General features: G+C 49.7%; 1 protein-coding gene across 4 annotated transcripts in view; it reads left to right on the plus strand.

Annotated features, from left to right (window-relative positions):
- The window catches only part of LOC144480456 (neogenin-like), a 211,059-nt gene that overhangs the window by 169,362 nt on the left and 15,492 nt on the right, over positions 1-26,205 (plus strand). For 2 of the 4 annotated variants that reach the window (XM_078199894.1, XM_078199896.1), the window contains exons 11-20: positions 4,935-5,073; positions 5,184-5,233; positions 7,056-7,197; positions 10,582-10,692; positions 12,054-12,248; positions 13,967-14,062; positions 15,176-15,411; positions 16,267-16,405; positions 17,204-17,311; positions 18,725-18,919. In XM_078199894.1, the coding sequence (XP_078056020.1) occupies positions 4,935-5,073; positions 5,184-5,233; positions 7,056-7,197; positions 10,582-10,692; positions 12,054-12,248; positions 13,967-14,062; positions 15,176-15,411; positions 16,267-16,405; positions 17,204-17,311; positions 18,725-18,919 (1,411 nt within the window). The remainder of the gene's footprint in view (positions 1-4,934; positions 5,074-5,183; positions 5,234-7,055; positions 7,198-10,581; positions 10,693-12,053; positions 12,249-13,966; positions 14,063-15,175; positions 15,412-16,266; positions 16,406-17,203; positions 17,312-18,724; positions 18,920-26,205) is intronic. The other 2 variants (XM_078199895.1, XM_078199897.1) reach the window with 1 other exon arrangement.

The raw sequence follows: 26,205 nt of genomic DNA on the forward strand, positions 1-26,205 counted from the left end.
CAATCCGCATCGGGAAGACAGTAGGGGTTAGTCAGATTGAGTGATGGAGGCTGGTAGGTGGTTGGAGAGAAGGATGTGGTTCTGTGGCACGGGGTGAGTTACAGTAGGGGATGGAGCGATGGATCAGAGCTTCCTCACTGAGAGAATGTACAGAGGAAGATGAGTTTGAAGACAATAGATTGGAATTCTGGGAGGAAATGGTGGCCACACACACTGGCTGGGAGATTGGGAATTTTAGGTGCCGGAGGATTGAGCTCTATTGAACTGAGTGATGTTCCCTCCTGGTGCCAGGGCCATTCTGTGCTGGGGGCAGAAGTCCTACGTTGGGTCTGAAAGTGGGAGGTAAGCCTTCTTGGCAGGCAGCAGGGTGTGGGGCAGCATTGTACTGGTGATAGCTGGGATAGCACTGTCCCATGAAGGATGATGACTTGCCTCCCAAAAGCTGCTGGTCCAATTGGATTGCCCGAAAGGGAGGTGTCCCTCCCCCAGAATCTGCAGTGGGGGCTGCCAGGTTTCAGCTGGTGGCCGCCCCGTGCAGCAGGGGACCCTCCTCGCCAGTAGAAAACTCACAGAGGTGCGTTATGACCATTAATTGGTCAATTCAGTGGCTGAATTGGTCTCAAAAAACAAAGAACGATACAGCACAGGAACAGGCCCTTCGGCCCACCAAGTCTGTGCTGACACAGATGCCTCTCTAATCTAATATTTTCTTGCCTCTACATGGTCCATATCCCTCTATTCGCTGCCTATTCATGTATCTACCCAGATGCCTCTTGAATGTTGTTCTAGAATCTGCTTCCACCACCTCCTCCGGCAGCGCGATCCAGGCATTCACCACCCTCTGTGTGAAAAACTTGCCCCTTACATCTCTTTTAAACCTTCCCCCCTCTCACTCTCAACCTATGCCCCCGAGTAATTGACTCTTCGACCCTGGGAAAAAGACTCTGACTCTCAACTCTATCCAAGCCTGTCATAATCTTGTAAACCTCTATCAGGTCCCCCCTCATCCTCCGACGCTCCAATGAAAACAATGCAAGTTTGTTCAACCTTTCTTCATAATCCATATCCTCCAAACCAGGCAACATCCTGGTAAATCTCTTCTGCACCCTTTCCAATGCATCAACATCCTTCCGGTAGTGTTGCGACCAGAATTGTACACAATACTCCAAATGCAGCCTAATCAAAGTCTTATACAGCTGCAACATGATTTTCCAATTCCTATACTCAACGCCCCGACCGATGAAGGCCAGCATGCCATACACCTTCTTGATCACCTTGTCCACCTGAGTTACCACCTTCAGGGAACTGTGGATCTGCACGCCTAGATCCCTCTGTATGCTAATATTTCTAAGGGCTCTGCCATTTACTGTATACTTTCCTTCTGCTGCAGACCTTCCAAATCGCATCACCTCACATTTATCCGGGTTAAATTCCATCTGCCATCTTTCGGCCCAGGTCTCCAGCTGATTTATGTCCTGCTGTATCCTCGGACAATCCTCCTCACGTTCCGCTACTCCCCCAATTTTTGTATCATCTGCAAAATACAGACCACCTACATTTTCCTCCAAATCATTTATATATATATTACAAACAACAGAGGTCCCAGCACTGATCCTTGTGGAACGCCGCTTGTCACAGACCTCCAGTTAGAAAAGCATCCTTCCACTGCTACTCTCTGCTTTCTGTGCCCAAGCCAGATTTGTATCCATCTTACCAGCTCACCTTGGATCCTATATGACATCACCTTCTGTACCAGCCTGTCATGAGGAACCTTATCGAAGGCTTTACTAAAGTCCATGTACACAACATCCACTGCCCTGCCCTGGTCAATTTGTCTTGTCACTTCCTCAAAGAATTCAAGTTTGTGAGACACGACCTCCCCTTCACAAAACCATGCTGCCCGTCGCCAATAAGCCTATTCTCTTCCAGATGTGAGTACATCCTGTCCCGAAGAATCTTCTCCAATAATTTCCCCACCACTGGTGTAAGGCTCACAGGCTGTAATTTCCCGGATTGTCTCTTCTGCCCTTCTTAAACAGAGGAACAATGTTAGCTACTCTCCAATCCTCTGGTACCTCGCCCGTGGCTAAAGAGGATACAAAGATTTTGGCCACGGCCTCAGCAATTTCCTCCCTCCCAAGGACATACTTGTCCTGAATTGTTACCAACTGACTTTTTAAAAAACTGACTTTTAAAAGACTCCCACATATCGGATGTGGATTTACTCTCAAACAGCCGCTCCCCCCACCCCCGCCGTCTACATTCCCTAGCTCATGCCTAATACTGTTGTGGTTAGCCTTTCCCCAGTTTAGTACTTTCACTCTGGGACTACTACTATCTTTTCTACAAGTATTTTAAAACTTATAGAATTGGGATCACTGTTCCCTAAATGGTCCCCACTGAGACATCAATCACCTGTCCGTGCTCGTTTCCCAGAGCCAGGTCTAAGACAGCCCCTTCCCGAGTTGGATTATCTACATATTGCCTCAAGAAGCACTCTTGGACATACTGAACAAACTCTGCCCTGTCCAAGCCTCTGGCATTAAGGGAATCCCAGCCTATGTTGGGGAAGTTAAAATCGCCCGTCATAACAACCCTGTTGTTTTCCCATCTTCCCATAATCTGCTGACATTTCAGTTCCTCCACTTCACGCTGGCTGTTGGGAGGTCTGTTGTACAACCCCAACAGTGCGATTGCACCGCTCCTGTTCCTGAGCTCTACCCATATGGTTTCACTGCATGATCCCACCAAGGTGTCCTCCCTCTGTATAGCTGTGACATTCTCCCTAATCAGTGAAGCAACACCCCCCACCTCTTTTATCACCCTCTCTATCTCTCCTGAAGCACCTAAATCCTGGAATGCTGAGCTGCCAATCCTGCCCTTCGTTCACCCAAGTCTCCGTAATTGCCGCAACATCATAGTTCCACGTAATAATCCAAGCTTTAATTTCATCCGCCTTACTCGTCATACTCCTTGTGTTAAAGCAAACACACCTCAGACCATCTGTCCTGTTATGTTTTGTACATCTCCCTGTGTTTTATTTCTCTGAGCCTTACTGCACCCATTCACTGAGTTCTCCACAGTCTCTGTACTGTGGCCCTTTTTGATTTTTGGCTTTGGTTTCTCTGCCTTTCACCTTTCCCCTTACTGCCTTTTGTTTCTGTCCCCACTTCACTTCCCTCTGACTTCCTGCATTGGTTCCCATGCCCCTGCCACATTAGTTTAAACTCTCCCCAACAGCACTAGCAAACATTCCAGTCCTGCCCAGGTGCAGACCATCTGATTTGTACTGGTCCCAGCTCCCCCAGAACTGGTTCAAATGTCCCAGGAATTTGAATCCCTCCCTCTTGCACCATATCTCAAGCCACGTATTCATCTTAGCTATCCTGACATTCCTACTCTGACTAGCACGGGCACTGGGAGCAATCCTGAGGTTACTGCCTTTGATGTCCTAATTTTTAGTTTAACTCCTAACTCCCTAAATTCAGCTTGTAGGACCTCATCCATTTTTTTACCTATATCGTTGGTGCCTACATGCACCACGACAGCTGGCTGTTCATCTTCTCCTTCCAGAATGCCCTGCAGCCGCTCCAAGACATCCTTGACCCTTGTACCAGGGAGGCAACGTACCACCCTGGAGTCTCGTTTGCATCCGCAGAAACGCCTGTCTATTCCCCTTACAATTGAGTCCCCTATCACTACAGCTCTGCCACTCTTTTTCCTGCCCTCCTGTCCAGCAGAGCCAGCCACGGTGCCATGAATCTGGCTGTTGCCACCTTCCCCTGGTGAGCCATCTCCCCTAATAGTATCCAAAACAGTATATCTGTTTTGGAGGGAGATGACCGCAGGGATCCCTGCACTGCCTTTCTACTCTTCCTCTGTCTGGTGGTCACCCATTCTCTAGCTCCCTCAGTAATTTTTATCTGTTGCGTGTTTCCTGGTGCTGATCTGCCATCTTTCCCCCATTGGCACGATGGTGGCAGTGGGAAGACCCGGCACGTCCTGCTCCTCCCACCCGATGCCGGCCTGCATTTCTGTGCTCCCCTTGTGACCCACAGAATGGGAAGGTTGTGTGAGAGGATTAACACCTATCCCAGTGGATTGGGTTATAAAATGGGACAGTTTTTTTATGCAAAGTTTATTGACCTGAAAACTCTTGTTTCTTTCTCTGTGGACGTACCTGGACTTGCTGAGTATTTCCAACATTTTCTGTGTTTATATCGGTTGTGAGGCGCTCTTTTCACCATCATTGCCCCTCGAACCCTGCGAGTTGTATTGATCTTTGGCCAGTATTCTATTGGTTAATTTTTGCTCTTCCCCTTACTCCCATTGTTTAAAAGCCATGATGTGAAGATGCCGGTGTTGGACTGGGGTGGGCACAGTAAGGAGTCTCTCAACACCAGGTTAACGTCCAACAGGTTTATTTGGTAGCACGAGCTTTCAGAGCGCTGCTCCTTCATCAGGTGAGTGAAGAGTTGGGTTCACAAACATGGCATATATAGACACAAATTCAGTTTACAAGATAATTGTTGGAATGCGAGTCTTAACAGGTAATCAAGTCTTTACACTGCACCTGTAAAGACCTGATTACCTGTTAAGACTCGTATTCCAACCATTATCTTGTACATTGAGCCTGTACCTTTATATGTCCTGTTTGTGAACCCAACTCTTCACTCACCTGATGAAGGAGCAGCGCTCTGAAAGCTCGTGCTACCAAATAAACCTGTTGGACTTTAACCTGGTGTTGTGAGATTTCTTATTGTTGAAAGGTGTCGAGCCTCGTTAGTCTACAGAATAACAACCTGCACCCACAGATCACCTTATAATAAAATATCTCTCAGGCGAGGACTGCCCTCCGCTGTGTTTTAACCACCTGGAGATTTTACCGCAGGTGTTTAATAAAAATGTGGCTCCTGCCCTGGTTTTCCCTGCAGGATGTGGATGTCGGGAGTCTATCATACACCATGAACGGGCTGAAGAAGTTTACTGAGTACAGCTTCCGGGTGGTGGCGTACAACAAACATGGGCCTGGCGTCTCCACCGAAGAGGTGGTAGCAACAACCTATTCTGGTGGTGAGTATAAAGGTGCTGGGAGCTGGCGTGAGTCACTATGGCTTGTTTACCCCTTGTCGTTAAATGTGTAACGTCTACTCTGTGACTGATTGGCTTGTTGTGTGTTTCAGTTCCCAGCGCACCCCCTCAGAACGTCACGCTGGAAGTTCGCAATTCCAAGGTGAGTGTTTTTAGCCACAGGAACAGGAGGAGGCCATTCAGCCCCTTGAAACTGTTCCGGCATTCAGTTAGATCATGGCTCCATTTACCCACCTTGGTTCCACAACCTTTAAGTATCTTCTTGTCTGATAAAAAATCTCTCAATCTCCGTTTGGACATTTTTGATTGACTTCCAGCCCCAACAACAGTGTTTTCGAGGAGAGTTAGTTCCAAATGTCCATTGCCCTTTCTATGCAGAGGTGATTTCTGATGTTACCGTTGCAGCCCTGGCCCTCGAGCGGCAGCCCTGGCTCTCGAGCGGCAGCCCTGGCTCTCGAGCAGCAGCCCTGGCTCTGGAGCGGCGGCCCTGGCCCTCGAGCGGCAGCCCTGGTTCTCGAACTGCAGCCCTGGTTCTCGAGCTGCAGCCCTGGTTCTCGAGCTGCAGCCCTGGTTCTCGAGCTGCAGCCCTGGTTCTCGAGCGGCAGCCCTGGTTCTCGAGCGGCAGCCCTGGTTCTCGAGCGGCAGCCCTGGTTCTCGAGCGGCAGCCCTGGTTCTCGAGCGGCAGCCCTGGTTCTCGAGCGGCGGCCCTGGCTCTGGAGCGGCGGCCCTGGCCCTCGAGCGGCGGCCCTGGCCCTCGAGCGGCGGCCCTGGCCCTCGAGCGGCGGCCCTGGCCCTCGAGCGGCGGCCCTGGCTCTGGAGTGGCGGCCCTGGCTCTGGAGCGGTGGCCCTGGCTCTGGAGCGGCGGCCGTGGCTCTGGAGCGGCGGCCGTGGCTCTGGAGCGGCGGCCCTGGCTCTGGAGCGGCGGCCCTGGCTCTGGAGCGGCGGCCCTGGCTTTGGAGCGGCGGCCCTGGCTTTGGAGCGGCGGCCCTGGCTCTGGAGCGGCGGCCCTGGCTCTGGAGCGGCGGCCCTGGCTTTTGTGCGGCGGCCCTGGCTTTCGAGCGGCGGCCCTGGCTTTGGAGCGGCAGCCCTGGCTCTGGAGCGGCAGCCCTGGCTTTTGAGCGGCGGCCCTGGCTCTGGAGCGGCAGCTCTGGCTCTGGAGCGGCGGCCCTGGCTTTCGAGCGGCGGCCCTGGCTCTGGAGCGGCAGCCCTGGCTCTGGAGCGGCAGCCCTGGCTCTGGAGCGGCAGCCCTGGCTTTCGAGCGGCGGCCCTGGCTCTGGAGCGGCGGCCCTGGCTCTGGAGCGGCGGCCCTGGCTCTGGAGCGGCGGCCCTGGCTCTGGAGCGGCGGCCGTGGCTCTGGAGCGGCGGCCGTGGCTCTGGAGCGGCGGCCCTGGCTCTGGAGCGGCGGCCGTGGCTCTGGAGCGGCGGCCCTGGCTCTGGAGCGGCGGCCCTGGCTCTGGAGCGGCGGCCCTGGCTCTGGAGCGGCGGCCCTGGCTCTGGAGCGGCGGCCCTGGCTCTGGAGCGGCGGCCCTGGCTCTGGAGCGGCGGCCCTGGCTCTGGAGCGGCGGCCCTGGCTCTGAAGCGGCGGCCCTGGCTCTGGAGCGGCGGCCCTGGCTTTCGAGCGGCGGCCCTGGCTCTGGAGCGGCGGCCCTGGCTCTGGAGCGGTGGCCCTGGCTCTGGAGCGGTGGCCCTGGCCATGAAGGTTCTGCTGCTTGTTCTGGAATCCCCCCCCCCCCCCAGCAAAAGAAATGGTTTCTCTGTCCTCTTTCAAATCCATTAATCATCTGAAGTACCTCGATTAGATTACCCCTTAATCTTCCCGACTCGAGGGAATACAGGCTTACTCCATGCAGCCGGTCCTCGTACTTTAACCCTCGGAGTGCCAGTGCTGTTGTGTTTGAAAGTGGAGCTGCTGCGGGGGTTTTGGTTAACGTCCTGGTACTATGTGTGTGTTTCTTTCTCCCCAGAGCATCGTGGTGCACTGGCAGCCGCCTCCTCCTGGGACACACAACGGTGTGATCACCGGTTACAATATTCGATACAAGAAAGGAGGTCGTCGTGGGGAGACGGACACTACAGGAGGGAATCAGCTGTCCCAGATCATAGACGGTGAGTCAGTCTCGTGTATCACACACCGTCTTCTCCCTGGAGTTATTTTTGCACAGGTTAAAGAACAGAGTTTCTCAGGTGTGTTCCCTCCTAATGTATCCAGGAAGGTCTACGTTTCCCAATCATTCAGTGGGTTATAGAACATAGAACATAGAACAGTACAGCACAGAACAGGCCCTTCGGCCCACGATGTTGTGCCGAGCTTTATCTGAAACCAAGATCAAGCTATCCCACTCCCTATCATCCTGGTGTGCTCCATGTGCCTATCCAATAACCGCTTAAATGTTCCTAAAGTGTCTGACTCCACTATCACTGCAGGCAGTCCATTCCACACCCCAACCAATCTCTGCGTAAAGAACCTACCTCTGTTAATCGATAGAATGAGGCGAGATTAATTCACATGGACCATGAAAGATCTTTCTTCTCCCCCCCTCCCCTCACAGCCTCCCCACTCAACCACGACCTCCATCTAGTCGACTTGGGCAATGTGATAGACTACAACAACTAAAGCAACACACTGCGGATGCTGGAATCTGAAGCAATCTGTTTTTGTGTTGATAGACTGTTGCAGTATTCTGGACCCTGCTGGGAATGATTGAGTTCCCAGTTCAGATGGTTATCTGTCTGGGAGTGCGGAGAGGACAGAGGTGTATCAGACACAACACCTGTGATACAGTCAGTGTAAAATCAAAATATGGGGTATGGAGTGATTCAGGGTGTTGGGGAGGGGGGGGTGGAGTTTGCTGCATATTTTTCTTATTCATTCGTGGGACATGGGCATCGCTGGCTGGCCAGCATTTATTGCCCATCCCTAGCTGCCCTTGAGAAGGTGGTGGTGAGCTGCCTTCTTGAATCGCTGCAGTTCTATGGGTTGACCCACAATGCTGTTAGGGAGGGAATTCCAGGATCTTGACCCAGTGATTGTGAAGGAACGGCCGATATATTTCCAAGTCAGGACAGTGAGTGGCTTGGAGGGGAACTTGCAGGTGGTGGTGTTCCCATGTATCTGCTGCCCTTGTCCTTCTAGATGGGAGTGCTCGTGGGTTTGGAAGGTGATGTCTAAGGATCTTTGGTGAACTGCTGCAGTGCATCTTGTAGGTAGTACACACTGCTGCTACTGAGCGTCGGTGGTGGAGGGAGTGGATGTTTGTGGATGTGGTGCCAGTCAAGCGGGGCTGCTTCGTCCTGGATGGTGTTGAGCTTCTTGAGTATTGGAGCTGCACCCATCCAGGCAAGTGGGGAGAATTCCATCACACTCCTGACCCCAAAGATGTTGACAGTGGGTGATTCAGTGATTGTAACGCCATTGCATGTCAAGGAGCAGTTTTTAGAGTGTCTCTTATTGGTGATGATCATTGCCTGGTATTTGTGTGGCACGAATGTCACTTTCCACTTGTCAGCCCAAGCCTGGATACTGTCCAGATCTTGCTGCATTTGAACATGGACTGCTTCAGTATCTGAGGAGTTGCGAATGGTGCTGAACATTGTGCAATTATCAGCGAACATCCCCACTTCTGACCTTATGATGGAGGGAAGGCCATTGATGAAGTAGCTGAAGATGGTTGGGCCGAGGGCGGCACGGTAGCACAGTGGTTAGCACTGCTGCTTCACAGCTCCAGGGACCCGGGTTCGATTCCCCGGCTTGGGTCACTGTCTGTGTGGAATTTGCACATTCTTCCTGTTTCTGCGTGGGTTTCCTCCGGGTGCTCCGGTTTCCTCCTACAAAGATGTGTGGGTTAGGTTAATTGGCCACGCTAAATTGCCTCTTAGTGTCCCGGGATGCATAGGTTAGAGGGGTTAGTGGGTAAATATGTAGGGATATGTGGATAGGGCCTGGGTGGGATTGTGGTCGGTGCAGACTCGATGGGCCGAATGGCCTCTTTCTGCACTGTAGGATTCTATGATTTCTACCCTGAGGGACTCCTGTAGAGATGCCCTGGAGCTGAGATGACTGACCCTCCACAATCACAATCATCTTCGTTTGTGCCGGGTATGACTCCAACCAGCGGAGAGTTTGCCCCCTGATACCCATTGATTCCAGTTTCGCTGGGGCTCCTTGATGCCCTCGGTTGAATGCGACCTTGATGTCAAGGGCTGTCACTGTCACCTCACCTCTGGAATTCAGCTCTTTTGTCCATGTTTGAACCAAGGCTGTAATGAGGTCAGGAGCTGAGTGACCCAAACTGGGCGTCACTGTTGTGAGCCATGTCTGGTTTGCCAGTTTTATCTGATTGGGATTTAGATTCCGTTTCCTTCCCTCAGTTCGACTCTGTCCAGTCTGAAGGACGCTGTCAGCCTGAGATGAATTTTTAAGTTGTGAGTTTGAGGATCCACACAACACAAGAAGCTGACAATGAGAACTCAAACCATTTCCCAAATCTGGGCCTTGGCAGAAATGATGTGGAGATGCCGGCGTTGGACTGGGGTAAACACAGTAAGAAGTTTAACAACACCAGGTTAAAGTCCAACAGGTTTATTTGGTAGCAAAAGCCACACAAGCTTTCGAGGCTCTGAGCCCCTTCTTCAGGTGAGTGGGAATTCTGTTCACAAACAGAACTTATAAGACACAGACTCAATTTACATGAATAATGGTTGGAATGCGAATACTTACAACTAATCCAGTCTTTAAGAAACAAAACAATGGGAGTGGAGAGAGCATCAAGACAGGCTAAAAAGATGTGTATTGTCTCCAGACAAGACAGCCAGTGAAACTCTGCAGGTCCACGCAACTGTGGGAGTTACAAATAGTGTGACATAAATTCTGATTCTAGGATCGCATGATAAAGACTCAGGAGGAAAAAAGCAGAAATATTTATGTGAAATAGTGTGACATAAACCCAATATCCCGGTTGAGGCCGTCCTTGTGTGTGCGGAACCTGGCTATCAGTTTCTGCTCCGCGACTCTGCGCTGTCGTGTGTCGCGAAGGACCTGCAGAGTTTCACTGGCTGTCTTGTCTGGAGACAATACACATCTTTTTAGCCTGTCTTGATGCTCTCTCCACTCCCATTGTTTTGTTTCTTAAAGACTGGATTAGTTGTAAGTATTCGCATTCCAACCATTATTCATGTAAATTGAGTCTGTGTCTTATAAGTTCTGTTTGTGAACAGAATTCCCACTCACCTGAAGAAGGGGCTCAGAGCCTCGAAAGCTTGTGTGGCTTTTGCTACCAAATAAACCTGTTGGACTTTAACCTGGTGTTGTTAAACTTCTTACCTTGGCAGAAACACATTGTTAGAGGCTGCGGGTGATTTCTCTAGTTGCTGAGCTCCTGTCGCCCTCTGCTGTCTGCGCCTGGGATTGTTGGTGCGGCTCTTTGTGGGTCACTGTGACACAGCCTCAGGGGAACATGATACATTCATTTTTACCTTTGTGTTGTGTTGCAGGACTGGAAAGAAATACTGAGTACAGCTTCAGAGTCTCTGCAATTACAGTGAACGGCACAGGGCCTTCCTCAGACTGGGTGTCTGCTGAAACCTTTGAAAGTGACCTAGATGGTAAGGATTATAATTCAAATAGAATCAATAGTGGTTACCATATCTTTCCAGGTGTAAGTCTTCATATCTGTGTATGATAGGATTATAAAACACTTAAATCTGCTGCAACTCCCCATATTCACTGCATTATCCAGAAGCTCTGTGATGGATATTGGTACTGGCAAATCATCTCTCAGCTTCAGGTGATATCTGGATCAAACACTCCCAGGGCAGCTAGCGCACAGGGGAGAGAGAGAGTGAAACTCCCTCTGCTGTCCCCTCAATCCTGCCAGGCAGGCAAATGGGTCTCAGTGTAATGTCTGATCTGAAATACAGAATCTCCAACATTGCAGCACTCCCTCCAGCACTGCACTGGAGTGGCAGCCTTGACTTTTGACTCAAGTGGGTCTTGAACTTGGAAGCTAGTGACTTAGAGGCAGCAAGAGCGGCAGCAACTGAGCCACAGCTCTGAATTATTTAAGGAAGGATGTAAATGCATTAGAAGCAGTTCAGGGAAAGTTTACTAGACTAATACCGGGAGTGTGTGGCTTGTATCTGCTGGAGTTCAAAAGAGTAAGAGGCGGCTTGATTAAAGGACACAAGATCCTGAGGGGTTTTGACAGGGTGGACATGGCGAGGATGTTTCACACTGTAGGAGAATCTGGAACTAGGGATCACTGTTTAAAAATAAGGGATCACCCATTTTAAGACAGAGATTAGGAGAATTATTTTCTCCTGGAAATCCACGAGCTTTGGAACGTGGCAGTGGAAGCAGAGTTTGTGAATATGTTTGAGGCAGAGTTAGATATATTCTTGATAAGCAAAGGGGGCGAGAGATTCTTGATAAGCAAAGGGGGCGAGAGGTTATCGGGAGAGGGTAGGCAAGACTTTACAAGCAAATCAGGCATGATCTTATTGAATGGCGGAACAGGCCAGAGGGGCCAAGTGGCCTGCTCTCCTAGTCTGTATGTGTGCATAGAACGGACATGAATGAAGGTGGTTAGGGCATGTTAAACAGCTACCTAGCCTCATGTCTATGTTGGTCTCTGGTCAGATTAGGAGTGTTATTCACATAGGTGTAGACTCAGACCCTGGTCAGGTCCACAGTGCGCCTGTGTGTCTGCTCTCACACGCTTGTAAACAATCATCACTTTTTGCTATCCTTAACATTTCAGCTACATTCTGTGTCTTGCGTGTGTTGCTAGGTTGGTTCCTCTTATCTCTCTGCCTATTTCTCTCTACCCGTTTTTATCTATCTCTCTGCCTCTATCTCCAGCATTTTCTGTTTCCCTTTCTCTCACACAAATATACTTACATCACTGGAATGTTAGTTCTGTACTCTGATGTGTGCAGTGTTGGGTTAATTGGTTTGTGTTTTACAGAATCCCGGGTCCCAGACAAGCCCAGCTCTCTCCACGTTCGCCCTCTGATTAACAACATTGTTGTGAGCTGGACACCACCTGAAAACCAGAACATTGTTGTGCGGGGTTACGCTATTGGCTACGGCATTGGCAGCCCTCATGCAGAAACCATCCGTGTCGACTATAAGCAGCGTTATTACACCATCGAGAACCTTGGTGAGTGAGAGGACTCTGTGTAATCAGGACTGCCCCTGGAGAACTGTGTCTGGGGCTCTCCACTCTGACCAAGGAACCCTCACTGGGACGTTGCAGTGCGATTATAAAGCACCTGCACATCTGTTTAAATCGCCTCAAACTGTGTTAAGCAATGCTGCTGTTTTTATATTTAATGCTGAATTTATTTGCTTTATGTCTTGGCATAATCAGAAAATTAGAAGACGCATGTTTCTGGTCAGGAACTCGTGTTACAGGCGGCAAAAATAGATTTAGGAATAGCCATGTCATGTAAAAATGTTCGCGGGGGTCACTGAACCTCGTGTGAAGGCACTGCATTGTGCCAAAGGGGAGAGGGGGAGGAGGGCAGTGGGTGGAGTGAGGACGGTGGGTGGGGGGGAGAGTGAGGGCAGTGGGAGAGGGTGCCAATATTGAGAATTTTGCTTCTGACTGAGGGATGCCAGGAAGGGAGGATCCAGAGGGTGGAGATTGCAGAGTGACAGGGCGACCATGTGGGGAAGGGTTTGTAGGCAATGGTTAGAATTTTGAAAACTGTGTGCTAGGAGACCGAGTGAAGGCAGGGGAAATGATCACTGGATACATTGTGATACAGCAGGGGAAATGATCACTGGATACAGTGCGATACAGCAGGGGAAATGATCACTGGATACAGTGTGATACAGCAGGGGAAATGATCACTGGATACAGTGTGATACAGCAGGGGAATTGATCACTGGATACAGTGTGATACAGCAGGGGAAATGATCACTGGATACAGTGTGATACAGCGGGGAAATTGATCACTGGATACAGTGTGATACAGCAGGGGAATTGATCACTGGATACAGTGTGATACAGCGGGGAAATTGATCACTGGATACAGTGTGATACAGCAGGGGAAATTATCACTGGATACAGTGTGATACAGCAGGGGAATTGATCACTGGATACAGTGTGATACAGCGGGGAAATTGATCACTGGATACAGTGTGATACAGCGGGGAAATTGATCACTGGATACAGTGTGATACAGCAGGGGAATTGATCACTGGATACAGTGTGATACAGCGGGGAAATTGATCACTGGATACAGTGTGATACAGCGGGGGAATTGATCACTGGATACAGTGTGATACCGTTTGGCAGAGGGTAAATTTTGGACCGATTGGAGTTTAAGGAGGAGTTAAACTCATGATGCTGAATATGTGATTCAGGAGATTGGTGACGATGAATAAAAGCAGTAAACCCAGTCCCTGGCTATTGCCGAGGAGTTAAAATACCGTTAAATTAAAACATGCTGAGGAACAGCTTGCTTTCGATTTCTCTGTTCTGTGCAGACCATTGAGTAATTGCTGCTTTTTTATCAATATATTCACAGGGTAAGGGCCCTGTGGGTGATTTTCCCAACTGACCATTCTCCATGTGAGCCAGGAAGTTAAGTTTTAGGAGACTGTTAAACAGTGAAAGCTGCCACACTCCGTGTTGATGTTCTCACCTCCACTTTCAGGGCAGATTAATCGGGTCGTGATCAAGAGCCCGGAGCCCTGAAATTTCTCTCTGCACCTTGAGCTAATTGATTGTAATTTCAACATGTCTCCTCGCATTGAAATGAGTTCACACAGGACAGATTGGGATTGAATACAGTGCCGAGGCTCACGGCATAGAGAGAGAGAGCGGATCACCAACAGATAATCAATCATTACTCTCCTTTTTTGGTCCAGAGCCCAACTCGCATTATGTGATCACACTGAAAGCGTATAACAAGATTGGAGAAGGAATTCCTCTGTATGAGAGCACAGCCACCAGGCCTCTGACTGGTAAGGGGAAAAGATTACACGTTTATCTTTCACTCTCTGACTTACAAAAATGCTGCTGTGCTTCTTAGGCTGTCTGCAGCTTTTACAAAATGACCATCTCATCCTCACCCTCGCTACCTGCTTCTCGGTGGAAATGTCCAAAGTTCTGACAGTGAGTATGTCTGCAACTGCTGCTGGTATTCCAAAATCAGCACCCCCTTACTCCGGGAAAAGGCCCTTTCCTGAAATGCAGAACTCCAGGGGTGATTTTCTGTGTGTGCCCTCCCATTCGGGAGCCTCGCCTACAGGGATTTGTACCGGGGTGAGTTTTGCCACCCAGGGATTTCCTGGCATTCGCCAATAATGAAGGAAAATCCCAGCTGTCACCGACACTCCGATGACCAATCCCGAATGATCCCCTGGCCAGGGGACTGCTCTCAGTAAGCAGCAGTGGGTTGGACACTGTTTGAGGAAGCAGCTGTTCTGAGCTCGGGTGTTGAATCCAGTGTTTCAACATACTCTGAACAGACAAGGCCTTATTTACAAAAGACAGTTAGGTTCCGAAATCAAGATTAATCTCTGAGTCCAGCAGAGGCTCAGTTAATATTCTCCCGGTTGGGGAAATGGCTGGAGTCATGGATAGAGGATGTGGAAGGAAAAGGGACTGGGAGATTGGGAGAAATAGTGAAAGGAAGGCGGGAGAGTCGCTGAGGTGGCAAGGGAAGGGGACCCCATGTAGCTTAGACATCACACTCTGAGCGGCAGCTGAACCATAGCTTCCTCTTAGCAGCACGTGTCGGGAAAGGACCGTAGACCCCAAGTATCTCATGTTCAGCGTGCGATTGGCTGGCTGTTGTGTTGGGAGCGTGACTATCTTGTTTATATGTGTGTGATTAAATGGTAAGAAAAGGTCAGGCCGACCAGCTAGTCTCACTAATTCATTCATTTAAAATAGTTAACACGTGGAACGCTTGCTCTAACCTTGGTTTCTCTGTTTCTTTCTCCTCCATTTCATGCCTTCCTGCTGTTTGGATCTGATGGGATCACTCTCTGTGGCTGCTTTCCCCTTTTTCCTTGCATGATTCATTATTTACGTTTTTTACAAACATTACTCTTATTTAATTTATCCCTCAGACCCTTTTGACCCTTCCGAAGTTTATATATTTGATCTTTACAATAATCCATACACTCCAGTACCAGACCCCAGCCCTATGATGCCCCCAGTCGGAGTTCAGGCCACGGTCCTTACCCACGACACCATCCGGGTCACATGGGCTGACAGTTCACTGCCCAAGAACCAGAAGATCACTGATGCACGATTCTACACTGTGCGCTGGAAAACAAACTACCCGGCCAACACCAAGTACAAGGTGAGTCCCGCGACCGTCTGTCTGGCTCACTTTTGTGCTAAATTTAGAGCCATGGGGGCGATTCTCCCACCGCAACCCCCAAATTGTCTGGCGGATCGGGTCCGGAGATGCACGTGTCGGGACATTTCACAGGATTCGCGGATGCGTTCCCGACGCACGCACGTCTCCCAGAGCCGGAGAGCGGGCGCAGGCGGGACCGCGCTGGAAACCAGCGGGAAGAGAGGTAAGTGATTTAAATATTTAATGTATTTTAAATCTATTTTAAATGTGGTTATCGGGCCCGGCCCATATAGCGCTGGGGGGGGGCAGCACCGCAGGGGTCCCGGGCTGGCCAGCGACTGAGCTGGCCAGCAAACGGGAAGACTGACAGATCGGGGCCACTGTGCATGCGCAGAGTTCCAGAACTGTCAAACTACGGCGCGAATAGGACCCGCCCCCCCCTGGGTTTTTAATGAGATTCACAACTGGGACCTCTGCAGTGCACAGAGTGCGGAGATTCGAGTCTGAAGTTGCACTGAAAAAACAGTCGTGATCTGGACCAGTTTTCTCGCCAATTCAGCACTTTTGGGAGAATCGCTCCCCTCATGTTTCTGCCTCACTAATCACTGGCCACTTATAGGATAGGGGTGGGCAGACGCGGAAAAACGGCATTAATTCTCTGTGTCACACAGTGGGGAATTCCTTTCCTGTGTGATGGAGGGGAAGGTTCACTCCCTGTGTTATGAGTGGAGTTAATTCCCTGTATTGTGGACAGGATGAAGTGTTGCCCTGGTGTATGGTGGGGTCAGTGAATGATGGATGGCTGTAACTCTGTAGGTCTGTGGTTCGGACAATGACAATTTGATTCTCCTTCAGACTGCAGACACCACCACACTGAGTTATATCGTCTCCGGATTGAAGCCAAACACACTCTACGAGTTTTCTGTCAAGGTAACAAAGGGTCGAAGGTCGAGTACCTGGAGCATGACAGCACACGGAACTACATTTGAAACAGGTATGGCTCTGGGTTCATAGGTTGTAAATGAATCAATAGAACACCTCATTTTTTGTTTCCTTCTCCAGCCGAGCTGTGGGGCAGTTTATGAAAATGGGAGTGACTCAGTGTGGAAGCTCCAATCTTAACCCGGGTGCTGGGCCAAGTCACCTGATCCCATTCACAGCTGGCCGGGTTCCTGTTCCCCTCTGATAATCAGTTAGCCCTGCTGGCAAGGGCGAGGATTCCACAGTCCAATATTGTACAGAAACTCCAAGTCCAGTCTCACAAATCAAGACAGACCTTTGAAGTCGCTGCCTAATTTCTCACTTTTTTTGTTATGTAACTCACCAAATAAAAGCTGCTGCAGTGCAACTGTCCGCTGAGTTAAGATTAGTGATGTGTCCAGGCAGGAGTCACCACACAAAGACCCCTCTTAGTCTCACTCAGAGTAACAGGACCTGTAAATCTCCAGGTTTCTGTTCAACAACAGTTCTGGAGCTGTGGAATTTGCTGGAATGCTGACATTTATTGCTGGAACGGGTTTGTTAAGCCTTTTCAGAAGATAGTTAAGAGTCAGTCACATTGGTGTAGGACTGGTGTCCCAGATAGGGCCAGATGGGTAACAACGTTCTGTTTCCAGTGGTGACCCAGGTGCCAATCCAACACGTGGCCAGTTCTTACCAGCTTTAAACTTCCAGATTTTCTAAATCTGATCTCAGATTCTCGCAGTGCCTTGATGGGATTGGAACTCACGTTCTCTGGATTATGAATCCACTAACACAGATACCAAGTTTAATTCCTTTCTCTTTCCTTCAGTGCCGACATCTCCTCCCAAGGATCTGACAGTGGTGAGCAAGGAAGGAAAACCCAGGACCATTATTGTGAACTGGCAGCCGCCATCCGAGGCAAATGGAAAAATAACAGGTACGGAGGCCTGGATCCAGACCCTTGGAGCCTGTGTGGACACAGGGCCAGTGGCACTGCGGGAAGAGAGGGCAGCATCCAGTGAGTCTGATGCTCAGTCTCACCTCACAGAAGTTCCACTGTTGCCAAAATTATTCGTCCTCAGGGGAAATTTAACGAGAGAGTGGTGGAGGATTAGGATGGGATTTCACCCATCGCCTCTGAGACATTTAGATTGTGGCCAGTGGGTGCTTGTCAGGCAGCTCGGGCTGATTGAGATCTTAGCCTCTCACTACAGCACAGCCCCCTATAAACCTGACCAACCAGTAATGTGTTTACCCCAGTCCAACGCCGGCATCTCCACATCATGACAACCAGTAATATGACAGAGCTGGATTTGTGCTAACCACATTCACGTTTATGAAGTGAAATTTGCCGTTGTCTCAGTGACCGAGAGGAATGGTTACTGAGCCAAGGAGGTTAGCGGCCAAATGCTGGGGTCAGGAGATGGATCTTTAAGGAGAGGAGGGAGATGGAACGGTGGGAATTCCAGCGTATGGGGGCAAGGTGGCTGAAAGCACCACTGCCAATGACAGCGTGAAGCGGATAGCAATGTAGAGGAGGCTCTAGTGGGTGATTGGAGAATGCCCGGATGTTTGAAGGGTTGGCGAAGATGCCAGATCTTGGAAGGAATTAATTACAAGAATGAAAATTTTAAAAATTGTGGCATTGCTGGAACATGAGGCAGTGTGGGTGGGTCAGTCGGCACAGGGGGTGGGGGAGGGGGGGGGGGTGGTGAGGGTGCGATATGGCTTCTGGCACAAGTTGGCAAATGGAAGCCGCGTTTTAGATAAACTGAAGTTTATGGAGGACGGAATGCTGGAGAACATCGGAATAGTGGAACCTGGTGGACAGTGAAGATGCTGATTCCAGTGCCTGTAGCTGAGGGAGAGGTGAAGGTAGAAATAGGTGTTCTTTATGGTGGGGACAGTGGAGGCTCAATGCTGTATCATACAGAAATGGAGACCGTTGGAATCAACCTGGAACAGTTGTCAAGGAGTGGGGTGGGGAGAGTGGTGAGAACAGAGCTTGTGGGGGGGGCAGAGGATGACGGCTTTATGTTTAGATAAGGAAATCGGAGCTCCTTGAAGGCTGAATGTCAGTCTCACACTTGTACAATTATTGTCTGTTTGATATTGCATCTGGCCCACAAAATAAACACGGCAGATTCCACAGCAAGCGAAAGAGGTTAAATTTATCAAATAGAGGGAGAGTGAAGCAATAGAGATAAGTGAAGGTCATCTCTCGGTATTGTGAAATATCCCTGGGGAATATGAGGGAGACAGGTGGCTCACAGAGAGATGGAAGTTTATCATTATAAAGTTTATTTAATGTCTGTGTATTTCCTCCTCCTCTCCTATCTTCCCGATCTAGGATACATCATATATTACAGCACAGATATCACTGCAGAAATCCATGACTGGGTGATCGAGCCAGTGGTTGGAGACAGACTCACCCACCAGATTCAAGATCTCACGCTTGACACCACTTATTACTTCAAAATCCAGGCGCGTAATTCCAAAGGCATGGGGCCCCTGTCTGAATTTGTCCAGTTCCGCACACCCAAAGGTAAGGAATGACTCTGGAGATTTGATATGATGAATGAGGTCCTACTTGGGAATCCCTCAGTAAGAGAGGCTGTCTTCTCTTACAGATACAAGGTGATTTAGTAATTTCAAACGGAAACAGTTTCTATAAAATCCTGCAGCAATTATGGTTGCTGTAACTCTGATTCCTACTATTACCCCAGCAGTCGCCCATTCTGCAGTTCTCAAACAGTTCTGAGAAGAGGGCGATGTGTTTCTTCATCATTCCCCCTTCGTGTCGAGACTCTTCGGAGATGGAATATTATTCCTGTCCCCGGCCCACCTCCCTGCTATTAGAATTAGGGCAGAAATGAAGTATGTTTGTGACTGGCATGGCCATGCCTTCAGTGTGGCCAGTGGCCACTGCAACATACCTGCACTGTTGCCAGTGTCCAGTGCAGCCAGACCGTGAGTGTAGGCAACACCCGGTGTGGCCAGTGCCCTCAGTGGCCAGTGCATATTTAACACTGGAGGAGGTGCCTGGCAGGGAAGGGCATTTGGGGCCATTTGAACTGTGCTCATGTTCAGGCCACGACATCTCGTAAATAGGCTTGAGAGCAAAGGGGAAATGCAGATTACCCAGCGTGGGAGAAATAATTAGTCAGATACATGTCGACATTAAAGCTGTTTAATGATCCGGGCTTTGTGTATGGAGATGGTGTGGGATTGAGAACTGTTACATGTATTTATGGAAATAGGTGTTTAAATTTAGATCTCTGAATGGGACAGTGCATTCTGTATTCTAAACACTCTGCAGCATTTGTTATGTGTCCACTGCTTGGAGTTTGTTGTGGGTTGGGTGGCTGCAAATAATGCGGTGCCTTGCAATGTTTAAAGACTTGTCTCGATCACATTTCTGTATCGGCTTTGCTGTGACTAAATTTCATTGGTTTGAGATAGGTGAGAGGGACGGTGGTCATCGCTACTCCACTTATACAGGGAGTCACTGAGCAAGAGGTTTTGTGGCCATCACTCTGTGTCTTGTCGTTTTGAGATGGAGTTGAAGATGCTGCGTCCAGTGCCTGTAGCTATGCATGTAGCCAAACTTCCCTCTGCCTCCGCCAGTGACCATCCTGTTTCTGCTGCTTTGATGTGTTTGTGTCTGGTTCAATTTTTGATTAACCTGGCTTTCTCTTGTTGGACTGAATTGCTTTTGATGTTCTCTCTTGTATCCCTGATCTGTTAGCTGAGTCATCAGACAAAATGGCTAATGACCAAGGTAACTGCATTTGACCTTGTTCATTCTGGTTCATCCCTGTGCTTGTTGGTAGTTTTATCACTTGCTCATCATTTTCTCTTTCCTGCCATTTAACCCTTTGATCTCCTTTGGCCTTCACTTAATATCAGTTTTGCAAGTCAGGTCAGGGGTTCCAGGTTTCATTCCCTCACAGCATCACGTATCTCTCTCTCTACAGCTACCCTCTGCAGTGTGTCTGGTCAAAGTCCAACCACTTCCCCAGAGGGAAGAGGAGAAAACCCAGGATGAATAATTCAACACATTCCTAAAACAGACAAAATGGGAAGAGGATCAGATACATTTATCTGTGTTTTTCAATAGGGGAAAAGAGCATTTAATTTTTCACTTTGCATCCTCACTGAAGCAATATCAGTTTACAATTTAAAAAGAGCTCTATATGTGTTCAGATTAAATAAACGTACATCTGCTTTAGTCAAAATGTGTTGCTTTATGTTCTTTGAAGGCATATTCTTTGTAAATTCCTTCCCTTCCCTCCTCTAAGTGTGGATTTCTGGCTGGGATACAAGTCCATGAACACCAGACCCCTTCCCCATTGCTTCAACAATTGGCAACCTTTGAACTTAGCCAGTGAGAACTAAACAAAGTGAGCCAAATGCAATCTTGTGGAAGGGCCTCTTAACACCAATGGCCCTCCCAGCATTCTCAGTTTACAGACTGCGGTGTCTCCATGTTGAGGGACCCTCATGATTGTCTATGACTATCCATCACACTCTTGAATTACGCCTTGTATGTTAAGGAATAGCTTTAGAAGTCCAGAGGTGAGTTACTGGCTGCAGAATTCCCAGCCTCTGACCTGCACAGTATGTGTATGGCTGCTCCAGTTAACCTTCTTCTCAATGGTTACTCAGGGTGTTACTAGTGAGGGATTCAGCAATGGAATTGATTTTGAAAGTCAAGGCAAGGTGGTTTGATTCTCTCTTGTCGGGGCTGATTATTGCCTGGTGCTTGTGTTGGCATGAATGTTATCTGCCACTTACCAGCTGAAGTCTGGAAGTCATGGGTGTGGACAGTTTCTTTATCTGAAGAATTGCAAATGGAGTGTCTGACGTTATTTTGGAGAACATTATTGATGAAGCAGCTGAAGATGGTTGGGCCTCAGATACAATCCAAAGGGACTCCTGCAGCAATGATTAACTTCCAACAATCACAACCATCCTCTTTTGTAGTGGGTGTGACTCCAGGTTTTGTAACATTTTAGCCTTGATATCCATTGACTTCAGTGTTGCTGAGCTGCTTCATTCCACACTCAATCAAGTGCTTTCTCTCATCACTCCCCTCACTTCAGTCATTTAGCTTGTGTACATTAATGGATCAAAGCTGGATTGATGTCTGGAATCCAGTGATCTGGTGGGTCCCAAACTGAATGTCACTGAGCAGATGATTGATGGGTAGGTGTCACTTGGTATTGTGCAGATGTTTTTTTTGCAGCACTCTGTCCTGCTTAGAGACCAATGTTGGGGCGAAGGTACCAAGATATCAGATGTTACAGTGCTTGGCACGTCATAACATGCCAGGCTGGTAAATGGGATTAGGTCGGAGGTCAGATGTTTCTCACGTATCGGTGCAGACTCAGTGATTTCATTTGATTTATTATTGTCACATGTATTAACATACAGTGAAAAGTATTGTTTCTTGCGCACTTTACAAAGCATACCGTTCATAGAGAAGGAAAGAGAGTGCAGAATATAGTGTTATAGTCATAGTTAGGGTGTAGAGAAAGATCAACTTAATGCGAGGTAGGTCCATTCAAAAATCTGATGACAGCAGGGAAGAAGCCGTTCTTGAGTCGGTTGGTACGTGACCTCAGAGTTTTGTATCTTTTTCCCAAAGGAAGAAGGTGGAAGAGAGAATGTCCGGGGTGCGTAGGGTCCTTAATTATGCTGGCTGCTTTTCTGAGGCAGTGGGAAGTGTAGACAGAGTCAATGGATGGGAGGCTGGTTTGCGTAATGGATTGGGCCACATACACGACCTTTTGTAGTTTCTTGCGGTCTTGGACAGAGCAGGAACCATACCAAGCTGTGATACAACCAGAAAGAATGCTTTCTATGGTACATCTGTAAAGGTTGGTGAGAGTCGTAGCTGACATGCCAAATTTCCTTAGTCTTCCGAGAAAGTAGAGGTGTTGGTGGGCTTTCTTAACTATAGCGTTGGCATGGGGGGAACCAGGACAGATTGTTGGTGATCTGGACACCTAAAAACTTGAAGCTCTCGACCATTTCTACTTCATTCCCGTTGATGTAGACAGGGGCATGTTCTCTTTTACGCTTCCTGAAGTCGATGACAATCTCTTTCATTTTGTTGACACTGAGGGAGAGATTATTGTTGCCACACCAGTTCACCAGATTCTCTATCTCATTCCTGTACTCTGTCTCACCATTGTTTGAGATCCAACCCACTACGGTGGTGTCGTCAGCAAACTTGAAAATCGAATTGGAGGGGAATTTGGCCGCACAGTCATAGGTGTATAAGGAGTATAGAAGGGGGCTGAGGACACAGCCTTGTGGGGCACCGGTGTTGAGGATGATCGTGGAGGAGGTGTTGTTGTCTATCCTTACTGATTGTGGTCTGTGAGTTGGGAAGTCTAGGATCCAATCACAGAAGGAGGAGCCAATGGGCTGAAGGGCTCCTTCTGTGCTGTATGATTCTATGGCTGCTGCAACCCAGGACAGTGCCTGTAGATTTCCAATCAGCAGCTTGTGATAGATTGCGGTTATCCATGGCTTAGAGTGCAAATCTTCACATTAGGTGATCAGCTGCAAATTGAGGCCAGCAACGTCTCCGATAGACTCCACTAACTGAGTCCTGGAAATCTGAGACTAACTGGAGGTTCTGGTGATGAGGCGATGTGTGGATTGGGTGCTGCTGACCTGAGATTCACTGACGTGAAGCGACACAAACCTGTTAGTCGTATTTCCGAGTGAAGAGAAGCAAACACAAGAAGCAAATTCTGTCCAGATTCCACACTTTCATTTTGCTGCCTTTTCACATCTGGTTTTCCAGCTGAGTGACCCCCTCAGCAGATTCTACAGTCCCCATCCCGTGTCCAGAATCCAGTCTGTGTTTCTCCACACCCAGCACCTCTGGCTGCCACCGCCACCCCCCCCCCCCCCCCCCCCCCTCCAGCCCCTGACACGGCCCGGCTCCCACAGCTGCGATTAGCTAATGCAGTTCTGACCACAACTGGGGATTTGTGTTCCGTGTGTCTCAGTATCATGTGTGACAGGAGATTTTCTCACCATGATTGGCTGGGACTGTGCCAAAATATCAACAAAATTAAAGCAGCAGATAAAGAAATGTGATAAATGAAGCAGTTGGTGCTGTAATATCACAGAGCGTTATTTCAAGGACTGCCACTTCAGCACCAGGAGGAGTCTTTCCTGATGTTCTTTGACATCGTTCCATCAGTAATAACAGAGATTACAATATCTCTTCAGTTTGGCAGAGGGGACTGCATCTTCCTTGAGCTTTAAGCAACATTGAGTGGTGATGTTCTCTGCTCCTTCCTGCCACTCTACTTTGGTGTTCTCTTTGTTTCTAATTCTTTAATTATTTTTAATAAAAGCTATTATTAAAATCCCAAACAAACATCCCCCAAGTAGGGGTCAGGACAGTCATTGCCGCTGCAACAATTCCTTTCTATTGCTCAGTCCCTAAGGATGACATTTATCAAGATTCCACTTCAAACCCAACCCATTGATTGGGTAGACTGTGAAACCTCCAAAAGTCCACAAAGTCCCTTCATAAACATCTCCCTCCCGTCCCAACAATCAGCTGTGGCTCAGTGGGTAAACTGTTGCCTCTTAGGGGTTTAAGAATCACTGTGGAGACTTCAGCACATCATCTGTGTTGACACTCAGTGCTGTACTGAGGGAGTGCTGCAGTGTTGGAGATGCTGATACTCTCAATGTCGCACTGAGGGAGTGCTGCAGTGTTGGAGGTGCTGACACTCGCAATGTCGCACTGAGGGGGTGCTGCAGTGTTGGAGGTGCTGATACTCACAATGTCGCACTGAGGGAGTGCTGCAGTGTTGGAGGTGCTGACACTCGCAATGTCGCACTGAGGGGGTGCTGCAGTGTTGGAGGTGCTGATACTCACAATGTCGCACTGAGGGGGTGCTGCAGTGTTGGAGATGCAGACACTCGCAATGTCGCACTGAGGGAGTGCTGCAGTGTTGGAGGTGCTGACACTCGCAGTGACGCACTGAGGGAGTGCTGCAGTGTTGGAGATGCAGACACTCGCAATGCCGCACTGAGGGAGTGCTGCAGTGTTGGAGGTGTTGACACTCGCAGTGACGCACAGAGGGAGTGCTGCAGTGTTGGAGATGCAGACACTCGCAATGCCGCACTGAGGGAGTGCTGCAGTGTTGGAGGTGCTGACACTCGCAATGTCGCACTGAGGGGGTGCTGCAGTGTTGGAGGTGCTGATACTCACAATGCCGCACTGAGGGGGTGCTGCAGTGTTGGAGGTGTTGACACTCGCAGTGACGCACTGAGGGAGTGCTGCAGTGTTGGAGATGCAGACACTCGCAATGCCGCACTGAGGGAGTGCTGCAGTGTTGGAGGTGCTGACACTCGCAATGTCGCACTGAGGGAGTGCTGCAGTGTTGGAGGTGCTGATACTCACAATGTCGCACTGAGGGGGTGCTGCAGTGTTGGAGATGCAGACACTCGCAATGTCGCACTGAGGGAGTGCTGCAGTGTTGGAGGTGCTGACACTCGCAGTGACGCACTGAGGGAGTGCTGCAGTGTTGGGGGTGCTGATACTCACAATGTCGCACTGAGGGAGTGCTGCAGTGTTGGGGGTGCTGATACTCACAATGTCGCACTGAGGGAGTGCTGCAGTGTTGGAGGTGCTGACACTCGCAGTGACGCACTGAGGGAGTGCTGCAGTGTTGGAGATGCAGACACTCGCAATGCCGCACTGAGGGAGTGCTGCAGTGTTGGAGGTGTTGACACTCGCAGTGACGCACTGAGGGAGTGCTGCAGTGTTGGGGGTGCTGACACTCGCAGTGACGCACTGAGGGAGTGCTGCAGTGTTGGGGGTGCTGATACTCACAATGTCGCACTGAGGGGGTGCTGCAGTGTTGGAGGTGCTGACATGCTGACACTCGCAGTGACGCACTGAGGGAGTGCTGCAGTGTTGGAGGTGCTGACACTCATAGTGCCGCACTGAGGGAGTGCTGCAGTGTTGGAGGTGCTGACACTCGCAATGTCGCACTGAGGGGGTGCTGCAGTGTTGGAGGTGCTGACACTCGCAATGTCGCACTGAGGGGGTGCTGCAGTGTTGGAGGTGCTTATACTCACAATGTCGCACTGAGGGGGTGTGACAGTATTAGAGGTGCTGACACTTGCAGTGCCGCACTGAGGGAGCGCTGCAGTGTTGGAGGTGCTGACACTCATAGTGCCGCACTGAGGGGGTGCTGCAGTGTCGGAGGTGCTGATACTCACAATGTCGCACTGAGGGAGTGCTGCAGTGTTGGAGGTGCTGACACTCGCAGTGACGCACTGAGGGAGTGCTGCAGTGTTGGAGATGCAGACACTCGCAATGCCGCACTGAGGGAGTGCTGCAGTGTTGGAGGTGTTGACACTCGCAGTGACGCACTGAGGGAGTGCTGCAGTGTTGGGGGTGCTGACACTCGCAGTGACGCACTGAGGGAGTGCTGCAGTGTTGGGGGTGCTGATACTCACAATGTCGCACTGAGGGGGTGCTGCAGTGTTGGAGGTGCTGACATGCTGACACTCGCAGTGACGCACTGAGGGAGTGCTGCAGTGTTGGAGGTGCTGACACTCATAGTGCCGCACTGAGGGAGTGCTGCAGTGTTGGAGGTGCTGACACTCGCAATGTCGCACTGAGGGGGTGCTGCAGTGTTGGAGGTGCTGACACTCGCAATGTCGCACTGAGGGGGTGCTGCAGTGTTGGAGGTGCTTATACTCACAATGTCGCACTGAGGGGGTGTGACAGTATTAGAGGTGCTGACACTTGCAGTGCCGCACTGAGGGGGTGCTGCAGTG

Source organism: Mustelus asterias, chromosome 29 (assembly GCF_964213995.1).
Source record: "Mustelus asterias chromosome 29, sMusAst1.hap1.1, whole genome shotgun sequence".
NCBI classification, from domain to species: domain Eukaryota; kingdom Metazoa; phylum Chordata; class Chondrichthyes; order Carcharhiniformes; family Triakidae; genus Mustelus; species Mustelus asterias.